At 42.6% G+C, this 12774-nt stretch overlaps 1 protein-coding gene across 1 annotated transcript; it reads right to left on the bottom strand.

Moving 5' to 3' along the window:
- Nucleotides 1–9719: 9719 nt before the first annotated feature.
- LOC123447766 (mitochondrial import receptor subunit TOM5 homolog) lies at nucleotides 9720–12221 on the bottom strand. The gene is made up of 2 exons (XM_045124419.1): nucleotides 12045–12221; nucleotides 9720–9996 (listed from the first exon to the last, which is right to left on the bottom strand). Exons 1-2 carry the CDS (start codon nucleotides 12123–12125, stop codon nucleotides 9919–9921), a joined length of 159 nt encoding a protein of 52 aa, XP_044980354.1. The 5' UTR covers nucleotides 12126–12221; the 3' UTR covers nucleotides 9720–9918.
- Nucleotides 12222–12774: the final 553 nt, after the last annotated feature.

Here is a 12774-nt window from a genome sequence, read left to right as displayed (position 1 = left end):
TTTGCTCAAGGAAACCGTCGAGGAAACAATGTTTTGACATCCTACATGCAATATTTCATAAATAATGCATCAACAGCTAACATAATTCTAACAGACCTTTAGCATCGCTACGAGTGAGAAAGTCTCATCATAGTCAACTGTTTGATCTTGTCGAAAACATCTTTGCGACAAGTCGAGCTTTTCTTAATAGTGATTTATCACCATCATCGTCTGTTTTCCTTTAAAGATCCATCTTTACTCAATAGTCCTCTGACCATCAAGTAGTTCTTCCAAAGTTCATACATGGATCCTCTCTCAGATTTCATGGCTTCCAGCCATTTGTCGGAATCCGGGCCCACCATTGCTTTCTCCATAACTCGTAGGTTCACTGTTGCTCAACAACATGACCTCCAAGACAGGGTTACCGTACTACTCTGCAGCAGTACGCGACCTTGTCGACCTACGAGGTTTGTAGTAACTTGATTTGAATCTCAATGATCACCATCATCAGCTTCCACTTCAATTGGTGTAGGCGCCACAGGAACAACTTCCTGCGCCCTGCTACACACTGGTTGAAGTGATGGTTCAATAACCTCATCAAGTTCTACTACCCTCCCACTCAATTCTTTCGAGAGAAACCTTTCCTCGAGAAAGGATCCGTTTCTAGAAACAAACACTTTGCTTTCGGATCTGAGATAGGAGATGTACCCAACTGTTTTAGATATCCTATGAAGATGCATTTATCCGTTTTGGGTTCGAGCTTATCCTACTGAAACTTTTTCACATAAGTGTCGAAGCCCCAAACTTTCAAGAAACGACAGTTTAGATTTCTCTAAACCTCAGTCTATACTGTGTCATCTCAACGGAAATACGCGGTGCCCTATTTAAAGTGAGTGCGGTTGTCTCTAATGCATAACCCATAAACGATAGTGGTAATTCGATAAGAGACATCATAGTATGCACCATACCAAATAGTGCGTGGCTATGACGTTCAGACACATCATCACACTATGATGTTCCAGGTGGCATGAACTGCGAAACAATTTCCACATTGTCTTAACTGCGTACCAAAACTCGTAACTCAGATATTCATTTCCATGATCATATCGTAGACAGTTTATCCTCTTGTTACGACGAACTTCATTCTGAAACGGAATTGAACTTTTCAACATTTCAGACTTGTGATTCATTAAGTAAATACTCCTGTATCTACTCAAATCGTCAGTGAAGTAAGAACATAATGATATCCACTACGTGCCTCAGCACCCATTGGACTGCATACATCAAAATGTATCACTTCCAACAAGTTACTATCTTATTTCATATCAATGAAAACAAGGCCTTGCTCATGTGGTATGATTTGCATGTCACTAGTGATTCGAAATCAAGTGAGTACAAAGATCCATCAGCATGGAGCCTCTTCATGCAATTTATACTAACATGACTCAAGCGGCAGTGCCACAAGTAAGTGGTACTATCATCATTAACTCGTATCTTTTGGCACCAATATCATGAACATGTGTAACACTACGATCGAGATTCAATAAACCATTGAAGGTGAATATTCAAGAAAATAGAGTAACCATTATTCTCCTTAAATGAATAATCGTATAGCAATAAACACGATCCAATCATGTTCATGCTTAACGCAAGCACCAAATAACAAATATTTAGGTTTAACACCAATCCCGATGGTAGAGGGAGCGTGCGACGTTTGATCATATCAACCTTGGGAACACTTCCAACACGTATCGTCACCTCGCCTTTAGCTAGTCTCCGTTTATACCGTAGCTTTCATTTCGTGTTACTAATCACTTAGCAACCGAACCGGTATCCAATACCCTCATGCTACTAGGAGTACTAGTAAAGTACACATCAACATCATGTATATCAAATACACTTCTTTCGACTTTTGCCAGCCTTCTTATCTACCAAGTATCTAGAGTTGCTCCGCCTCAGTGATTGTTCCCCTCATTACAGAAGCACTTAGTCTCGGGTTTGGGTTTAATCTTGGGTCTCTTCATTAGTGCAGCAACTGTTTTGCCGTTTCACGAAGTATCCCTTCTAGCCCTTGCCTTTCTTGAAACTTAGTGGTTTTACAAACCATCAACTATTGACGCTCCTTCTTGATTTCTACTTTCGCAGTGTCAAACATCGCGAATCGCTCAAGGATCATTGTATCTATCCTTGATATGTTATAGTTCATCACGAAGCTCTCACAGCTTGGTGGCAGTGACTTTGGAGAACCATCACTATCTCATCTGGAAGATTAACTCCCACTTGATTCAAGTGATTGTCGTACTCAGACAATCTGAGCACACGCTCAACGATTGAGCTTTTTCTCCTTTACTTTGTGGACAAAGAATCTTGTTGGAGGTCTCGTACCTCTTAACAAGGGCACAAGCATGAAATCACAATTTCATCTCTTTAGAACATCACTTATGTTCCGTGACGTTTTACAACGTTTTCGGCGCCTTGCTTCTAAGCCATCAAGTATCTTGCACTGAACTATCGTGTAGTCATCAGTAACGTGTATGTCGGATGTTCATAGCATCCACAGACGACGCTCGAGGTGCAGCACACCGAGTGGTGCATTAAGGACATAAGCCTTCTGCGTAGCAACGAGGACAATCCTCGGTTTTACACACTCAGTCTGCAAAGGTTGCTACTATCAATTTTCAACTAAATTTTCTCTAGGAACATATAAAAACAGTAGAGCTATAGCGCAAGCTACATCGTAATTCGCAAAGACCATTAGACTATGTTCATGACAATTAGTTCAATTAATCATATTACTTAAGAACTCCCACTCAAAAAGTACATCTCTCTAGTCATTTGAGTGGTACATGATCCAAATTCGCTATCTCAAGTCCGATCATCACGTGAGTCGAGAATAGTTTCAGTGGTAAGCATCCCTATGCTAATCATATCAACTATACGATTCATGCTCGACCTTTCGGTCTCATGTGTTCCGAGGCCATGTCTGCACATGCTAGGCTCGTCAAGCTTAACCCGAGTGTTCCGCGTGCGCAACTGTTTTGCACCCGTTGTATGTGAACGTTGAGTCTATCACACCCGATCATCACGTGGTGTCTCGAAACGACGAACTATAGCAACGGTGCACAGTCGGGGAGAACACAATTTCGTCTTGAAATTTTAGTGAGAGATCACCTCATAATGCTACCGTCGTTCTAAGCAAAATAAGGTGCATAAAAGGATTAACATCACATGCAATTCATAAGTGACATGATATGGCCATCATCACGTGCTTCTTGATCTCCATCACCAAAGCACCGGCATGATCTTCTTGTCACCGGCGTCACACCATGATCTCCATCGTCATGATCTCCATCAACGTGTCGCCATCGGGGTTGTCGTGCTACTCATGCTATTACTACTAAAGCTACGTCCTAGGAAAATAGTAAACGCATCTGCAAGCACAAACGTTAGTTATAAAGACAAACCTATGGCTCCTGCCGGTTGCCGTACCATCGACGTGCAAGTCGATATTATCTATTACAACATGATCATCTCATACATCCAATATATCACATCACATCGTTGGCCATATCACATCACAAGCATACCCTGCAAAAACAAGTTAGACGTCCTCTAATTTTGTTGTTGCATGTTTTACGTGGTGACCATGGGTATCTAGTAGGATCGCATCTTACTTACGCAAACACCACAACGGAGATATATGAGTTGCTATTTAACCTCATCCAAGGACCTCCTCGGTCAAATCCGATTCAACTAAAGTTGGAGAAACCGACACTTGCCAATCATCTTTGAGCAACGGGGTTACTCGTAACGATGAAACCAGTCTCTCGTAAGCGTACGAGTAATGTCGGTCCAAGCCGCTTCAATCCAACAATACCGCGGAATCAAGAAAAGACTAAGGAGGGCAGCAAAACGCACATCACTGCCCATAAAAACTTTTGTGTTCTACTCGAGAAGACATCTACGCATGAACCTAGCTCATGATGCCACTGTTGGGGAACGTCGCATGGGAAACAAAAATTTTCCTACGCGCACGAAGACCTATCATGGTGATGTCCATCTACGAGAGGGGATGAGTGATCTACGTACCCTTGTAGACCGTACAGCAGAAGCGTTTAGTGAACGCGGTTGATGTAGTGGAACATCCTCACGTCCCTCGATCCGCCCCGCGAACAATTCCGCGATCAGTCCCACGATCTAGTACCGAACGGACGGCACCTCCGCGTTCAGCACACGTACAGCTCGACGATGATCTCGGCCTTCTTGATCCAGCAAGAGAGACGGAGAGGTAGAAGAGTTCTCCGGCAGCGTGACGGCGCTCCGGAGGTTGGTGATGACCTTGTCTCAGCAGGGCTCCGCCCGAGCTCCGCAGAAACGCGATCTAGAGGAAAAACCGTGGAGGTATGTGGTCGGGCTGCCGTGGAAAAAGTTGTCTCAAATCAGCCCTAAAACCTCCGTATATATAGGTGGGAGGGAGGGGACCTTGCCTTGGGGCTCAAGGAGCCCAAGGGGGTCGGCCGAGTCCAAGCGGGAAGGTTCCCCCCCCCCCCCCAAACCGAGTTGGACTTGGTTTGGTGGGAGGGAGTCCTTCCTTCCCTTCCCACCTCCTCCTTTTTTTTCTCTCCTTGATTTTCTTCTCTAGGCGCATAGGGTCCTCTTGGGCTGTCCCACCAGCCCACTAAGGGCTGGTGCGCCACCCTCATGGCCTATGGGCTTCCCCGGGGTGGGTTGCCCCCCCCCCCCCCCCGGTGAACTCCCGGAACCCATTCGTCATTCCCGGCACATTCCCGGTAACTCCGAAAACCTTCCGGTAATCAAATGAGGTCATCCTATATATCAATCTTCGTTTCCGGACCATTCCGGAAACCCTCGTGACGTCTGTGATCTCATCCGGGACTCCGAACAACATTCGGTAACCAACCATATAGCTCAAATACGCATAAAACAACGTCGAACCTTAAGTGTGCAGACCCTGCGGGTTCGAGAACTATGTAGACATGACCCGAGAGACTCCTCGGTCAATATCCAATAGCGGGACCTGGATGCCCATATTGGATCCTACATATTCTATGAAGATCTTATCGTTTGAACCTCAGTGCCAAGGATTCATATAATCCCGTATGTCATTCCCTTTGTCCTTCGGTATGTTACTTGCCCGAGATTCGATCGTCAGTATCCGCATACCTATTTCAATCTCGTTTACCGGCAAGTCTCTTTACTCGTTCCGTAATACAAGATCCCGCAACTTACACTAAGTCACATTGCTTGCAAGGCTTGTGTGCGATGTTGTATTACCGAGTGGGCCCCGAGATACCTCTCCGTCACACGGAGTGACAAATCCCAGTCCCGATCCATACTAACTCAAGAACACCTTCGGAGATACCTGTAGAGCATCTTTATAGTCACCCAGTTACGTTGCGACGTTTGATACACACAAAGCATTCCTATGGTGTCCGTGAGTTATATGATCTCATGGTCATAGGAACAAATACTTGACACGCAGAAAACAGTAGCAACAAAATGACATGATCAACATGCTACGTCTATTAGTTTGGGTCTAGTCCATCACATGATTCTCCTAATGATGTGATCCCGTTATCAAGTGACAACACTTGCCTATGGCCAGGAAACCTTGACCATCTTTGATCAACGAGCTAGTCAACTAGAGGCTTACTAGGGACAGTGTTTTGTCTATGTATCCACACAAGTATTGTGTTTCCAATCAATACAATTATAGCATGGATAATAAACGATTATCATGAACTAAGAAATATAATAATAACTAATTTATTATTGCCTCTAGGGCATATTTCCAACACTAAGCCCATATCAATAATCAGTGCTTGGATTATGAGAGCGGAGGATCTCAGATTTCTGTTTGTAACTATATATGATTCTCGATACATGGATAACTATTTCCCTCAATTCGCATGTCTTTTACTTCTACATTTTTTTCTTGAATGATTTTACCTACATTGTGTTTATCTAGAGGTAAGAGGTTAGATACTCTTTGCGTCTTGCTACCTTCCATTTGAAATTAGCCTAATACGCAACTAATGGAGAATAACTTCCCAATGAGGCTCATCATCCTCATGTTTTGTCTCTTTGAACAGTGTTTACAACTTTCCTTAAATATATTTTTTATAAAGCTTCATATTGGGGTTCAATTGTCTCCGAAGCTGAGCAGAAAATTAGATGCACCGTAGCTGGCATTTAAAAGCTACACATGATTACCAATTAAAACCTAGATGTTCTTTTTTATCATATTTCCAATTGCACTATCAATTAGTTTCAAATTTCTGATAAAGAGTGATCTTGAATATTTACATCAGCTTCTATTTTTTCTTTGTCATGATAACTCTGTCATTGCTATGGTTTCGATCATTGAACAAATTTCTATGCCTTCAAAGGTATCTATACCCTTTGTATCGGTTTACTGTAAGTTTGCGGCTCATGATAGAATATCCATTCAATTCCCCAAGTATTTCAGATGATATATAAGCAGATCAATCGCATTCTTTTTTATTAAGTTTGCACACATTTAAAAGCTACCATTAACACAAATGTAGATGCAGTCTCTAACTATTAACCCTTTCATTAATAACAAAGGCCTGAGCAATGGAAGAGATATTGATGAATTACTTGGCAGTAAACATCAACATAAAAGGGCCTCTTCGTAACCAGCTTGTCTTCAAACTCACTGCCACCCTTTCTTTCATTTTAAAATAAACATAACACATACGAACTCACGGGTTTTACAAGGGGGCAGCACGCCTTCTTCCTGCTAGTATATATTAAAGGTTAGTGGCGGAGCTATGTGCAGTGCTGAGGGGGGCGCTGCCCTCCAGCTGTTGCATGTTTACTGAAGGAAAAAAAAATTAAAGCCATAAGTTAAGAAGATTGTTGTTATTTGCCCCCCCTCCAAAGATGCATATTTTCTCTTTGACCCCCCCCCCCCACCCCCCCCTTTTCAATTCTGCGTTAGCTCCACCATTGTTACAGGGAGGAAGGATTCTTCCTTCCAATCTTTGGTACTTACCATCTGCAAGGAATTTGGTTCGTCATTTGTCTACCGTGCATTTCTCCCCAGGGCCGGCTTTGGCCCAGTGCGAGAGGTGCGACGGCCCGGGGCCCCTAAAGAGGCGCCCATAGTATATATGTTGTATGTACATATTACAGAGTAAAGATGATTTTTTTTAGAAATAACTCACGTCCAGCCCGGCCCAGCAAGCAGCCACGCACGAGACCACCAGACTTGTAAGCCACGCTCCATGTACCGCACGGCTGGTCGGCTGCCGTTTCATTTCCTTAATCCTCTCGTGATTCTTCTCGATTAAATCGGAAATCAGGAAGCGACGAACACGCACAGGAAAACAGGGAGCACAGACAGGCAACGCACGACAGCACCGGCGCATAGCACTGAACGAGGAGCTGAGTTTGGGGATCACGGACAGGCGACGCACGGCGGCACGGCACACCGCGCGGTGGCACCGAAACAGGAGCTGAGTTTGGGGATCAAATCGGCAAGATCATCATTCAAAAGTTAATCGTGAGATCAACCTATTCCTAATTTATGCATCAGTTGAAAGGAGTTTCTCAAAATTGAAGCTAGTGAAAAAATAATTAAGGTCGACAGTGTCTCAAGAAAGACTGAATGGTTTGACTATGTGTTGCATTAGAAGAATATGCTTGATAGTATTGATCTTGACACTCTCATTGATGATTTTGCATCAAAAAAATGCACGGAAGTCTCGTTTCTCATGATTACTGAAGGTTAGCATGCTATTTTTATATGTTTTAGTAAAAAAGATTAGTTTTATGAATATATAGCAATTATACATGTTCATGTATCGAATATGATTCTTCTCTTCGTTGGGCCCATTGATGAAGTTCGCACCGGGGCCTTTGAAATCACAGAGCCGGCCCTGTTTCTCCCCTGCAGGGACTGAGTTGGGCCTGCTCCGCATGTTCAATCTTATAGTTGAAAGTATTGAAACAATGATTAAATACAAATAATTGTTTAATATTATATTCCACATCAATTATTCTTAACGTGAAAAATAATTATGCTTTCAACTATACCTCCAAAAATTAATTATGCTTTCAATACTTTAATAGCATAATAATTGTTTCCGTTTGTTCCATGTGTGGACCGAGTTGAGCATCTTTGGTACAATTTTCTTCTTCTTTATTTTGATTCTATTGTGGCATGGAGGTGAGAATAAAACAACGAAAGCTACCATCATGCTTCAGAGTCTCCATCATGCTTCAAAATCTCAAAAGCGAACGGTTTACAAACTTGGGAACCTTAAGCTTAGTATCCGTCATGCTTCAGCATGTAGGAGTGCCTCTACATTATTTTACTTCATTTGGTATGGAGTTGTGCATTGCTGGTACCTGTGCAAAGTGCCGGTGAAATCGGAAAACAGGCTATCAATACCGATCTTGCTAAGCCAGCACTCATATTAAACATAAGGGCCTTGGAGGAAGTTGGAGTGCAAGAATGAGCTCTCATGTCTGAACGTGTATAGATCAAACAGATGGACCTGTGAAGCATCATGGTTTACAGGTTTAACATTGTACTGTAATCTTACGCAAATCACTTGTCATCTACTCCCTCTGTACCTAAATACTTGTAGTTGAGGAAAATTGGAACATATACATGTAAAAGAGAGAAATGTGTTATAGCTATCTCAGACAAGTCGCCTGAAGATTTAGAGCATGTGCTTGTGCAACGAGATCGGTCGGAGGCCCCGACTAGTTATTTTCTCGGGGAACAATTGTGTCTTTCCATGTCCCTATCGCAGTTACATATGTACTTCCTTATGAACGCGAGATAACCATTCGAAATTACCTCATAGTACGGCTGAACATGAGAAAATGTCTTTGAAAACAAGGCGTTTTCATAGAAAATACCCATCGGTGGTTACTGCTGATATACCTCGTTAGTATCTCGAGTCCGAACCGTGCTGTCATCTACTAGAAAAACTGTTAAGTGTTTGAGATGTAAATGAGTGAAGTTGGAGCAAAGGATTGGTTGAATACTGTCTGCTTGAGCCATACTTGACAAGTGTTTCCACCTTCCTACCCTCCATACAGTTCCTTTTATTATGGTTAGAACTTAGGAATGTGACCGTTATCATAGATTTTTTTAATATCCGGCTGAGTCTGACCAGGGACAACCGGATTGGCATGGATCCTCAAGGAGTAACGACAATGACAGACGGCATCCGATTAACAGTGCCTTGAAACTAGTTGATTAGTCAAGGCAGGTGAACTACATGAGTTTCTGATTCAGTTAAACGGAACAGCAGCACCCAAACGGAAATTTTGAAAGAAATTTTCAATTTAGTTGACGTTTACGGACAAACATACAAACAGCAAACATATCATCAACCCAACAGAATAAAGATGACACTAAACTCTATGCTTGTGTTGCTTTGAAGTTAATTGGAGTTGCAGTTTGCTGAATAAACACCAATAGTCACTGTCACTTGCAAGATCACCAGCGGTCAATGAAGAACACTGCTGGGATGATTATCTATATGCTGCTGATGATAATTGCATATTCAGTCATTTTGTTCCGATGTATGAATGCCTGTGTTTCAGTTGGCAACATCCTGAATGTCACTGAAGGAGATAGGCTAGGAATATCTATGATTTTCATTCAGGGAAACCTAACTCTGCGTGTTCTAGAAGAACTGCAGCAAACACCCATAACGGAATCAAAGCGTTCCATCTAAACAATTGACATGAACTTATTACTTATATAAGACATGTGCTCAACTGAAAAAGAATTGTCTCGTATCCCTGCAGAGAAATGCTTCAAACATCAACTTAACACAAGAAACCCACAAGTCTGAGTACAAATATTCCACAAGCCTGGTCACAAGGCAGACAAATATTCCATCATTAGCCTGCTCAGTCACTCCGACGCCCTTAAATCACCATCAGGTCACCAAAGGTGCGCATCAAAAAGATAGATCCAGCAAAAATCCCCGTAGCCTTGAGCACTCTCTGTAAATCAAACGCAACAAAGAGAAGTAGTGTAATTAGTATAAAATATTCACAAAACATGAGGGAAGGTCACTAACAAACATAGATTCATCATGAGCAGAAATTTGGCCATGTAGCTACTGTTTGATGCTCCTCTACTAATAGGAAGTTTTGAATTTGGCCTGAGGGCGTTTTAGTTCTGCTCTGATCCAGATTGAATTTCAGTTCAAAGTTCCAATGGCCAAAAGAAAGCACTCCAATTCAAGAGTACAAACAAATATAACACAAAATATAACACAAATATATTTATAAATTAGTTCATCAATCCAGATACACAGCATATGTCATGCACCAGTTGCCAAATTTGAGCTAATCACCCAGGCACATATATTAGACAGGCATGTATCAGTTGCAGATTTGCTCTAAATGATGCAAATTTAAAAACACTCCAGCTAACCCAGTGATAGAGTTCTGACTGGTAAGTTACGAGGTTCTATTAATTTCAATCATAGCAGCCACACGCAAACATTACACAGTGCTACTGTCTGGTGTTTGGACAGGGTTAGCACAATTCGGAGCAACTAGGACAACACAATATGCCAATAATATTTTTTCATGGTCCCTACATCTCTGGCCTCCATTCGTATGATGACGTTCCTATATGTTGGTTTAGTTACGGAGTTGAAATATTGCCGACTCGCATTGGAATGTCTGTGACATTGTCCCTAAATGCAGAGCCACCCTTTCCTATGGTGTTCGCGCATAATTATGACGGGTGTTGCAGTCACCCGTAAGGAATGAAGATTATATGGCAATGATTGGCATGGTGGTGAAGGCCAGGAAGGTGTCCAATTTCTAATATGAAGGAGATTGATCAACCATATGATTCTCTCTCTTTAAATAAGAAATATAACTTCATCATTAGATGAAAGCCTGAAACTGCTCTGAAGTAAAGTTGATGTAATTTTGAAGCCTTGAAGAGGTGACACATTTTTTATTTTGTTCGACAAACAGTTGCCCACTGAGAAGTCCACATACCCATAGCTCAAATTCAACTATCGAGAAGGCTGTAGGCCTTACTTTAACTGGCAATAATGATGATTAATTTGGTGGGTTTTCAATTATAAGAGGCAGAACAGTAAGGCACCACAAAGGTACTAAGATTTAGCTCCAGAAAGAACAATGATGTTTCTCTCTTATCGAAATAAAAAATACACCCGAAAAAGAGGCCTTAGCTCCAGCAACAGTGGAAATAAATAAAGTAAGCGCAGCTCAACAGCTTTAAAAGAAAAACAACAGGCAACGTACCAAATACCAGATGAAGAGACCAGGTATTTCGGTGATTAAAAGAAAGTTCTATTAACGCGCAATGAATATCCCCTGCCAGCAGGCCTTTCAGAGAAACAGAAATTCATCCTAATGTTCATCCAGTGTTCTTTTGCAGGGACAAGAGAGCACTATATTTGCATCAACCTATTTCTCGTGGCATAACCTACATGTGGCAGATCAGGAGAAGAATCACAAATTGGTTCCTTGTTCTACAGGACCCGACCTCTGGATAGATGCCCAAACTAGTTACAGCAAACCCATCTATCAGATTATTCCCCGAGATGGTGGCTGGTATGATTAGTATGAGGAAAGATACGCGCCAATTGCTTCCTTGGTTCTACAGAAACCAACCTCTAGATAGATGCCTAAACTAACCAGTGGAAACACAGGCATTCAGGCAACACAAAGCGAATCCCTTTAGCACGCTATTCCTCGAGATAGTGATTCGTATGAGGAAACAAACGCGTCAATTGGGGAAAAAATAAATAGGGAAACGAACCAGACGGATCTACGATTCACCACCAGCAAACGCAATCGCACCGAAAAAACAGACGCTAGATCGCCTACGTGCGCTGTCAATCGTCTCAGTCGCGCCGAACAAAAGCAACAGAGCGATTGACTGCTACTACCGGCGCAATCGCACGCGGTGAAAAGAGGAAAACGAAGAGCAGAGCAGAGCAGAGCAGAGCGCTTGGGAGGGAGGGAGTGAGGGAGGGGGGAGGGGGGAGGGGGGTGCGTACATAGTTGACCGCCCACTGCTCCTCGTCCATGACCTGGGAGTTCCACAGGCTCTTGAGCTTCTCCAGCGGCGCAGACGCCATCGCCGCCGACCGGATCCAAGGTTTGGGAATACGGGGGGTTTAGGGTTTCGCTTTCTCCTCTCGCTCCTTCTTTTTCTTGGCGAATCTCTATCCCTCTGTTTCATCTGCTCCGCGGGCTTATATGATCGTGATTTGGGCTTTGTTGCTGGTACTATCGGGCCGTGCTGCCGCGGGCCGTAATCTGGTTCGGAATTGCTGCTTGGATCCGGACACTGTACACTTGAAGAGTCCATCTGCCCTAAAATGACTGAGATGTTAAAAAACTGACATCAGAATTTTGAGATGTGTCAACGAATGCACAATATTGACATACGAAAACAGATAAAATTTACATGTTGTTGTAAGAGATTTGTAATACCCTAAGGCAAAAATCATCATATATAGTACAAAAAATGACAGGAAAATTATCACGCTATTATGAGTAATTGTCATGTGTTCGATCACGATCCGAGGTCCTAAAGATGTTCGTTGAGATTGTTAAAGAACAGACGTCCGCTGATTAGTGACGTCCAAACGAACTTAAAAGGTCGATCTAGGCTCTAAGCTGAAAATAAGGGTAGGAGGGATCATAGCCTTTTTGCTATGGTGAGCACACATGCGACTACACCTCTCCACGTGTGGGTTTTTTTGTACTCCATATAACTCACTA

The sequence above is a fragment of the Hordeum vulgare genome, chromosome 4H, assembly GCF_904849725.1.
Source record: "Hordeum vulgare subsp. vulgare chromosome 4H, MorexV3_pseudomolecules_assembly, whole genome shotgun sequence".
Classification (NCBI taxonomy): Eukaryota; Viridiplantae; Streptophyta; class Magnoliopsida; order Poales; family Poaceae; genus Hordeum; species Hordeum vulgare.
This window is presented reverse-complemented; position numbering and strand designations above follow the sequence as displayed.

Bases quoted from the DNA above. Each gene is read 5' to 3' on its own strand.
- LOC123447766 (XM_045124419.1), bottom strand. From the start codon at position 12,125: ATGGCGTCTGCGCCGCTGGAGAAGCTCAAGAGCCTGTGGAACTCCCAG. The intron at 9,997-12,044 runs GTACGCACCCCC...TTTGATTTACAG, and splicing joins AGCAGTGGGCGGTCAACTAT to AGAGTGCTCAAGGCTACGGG.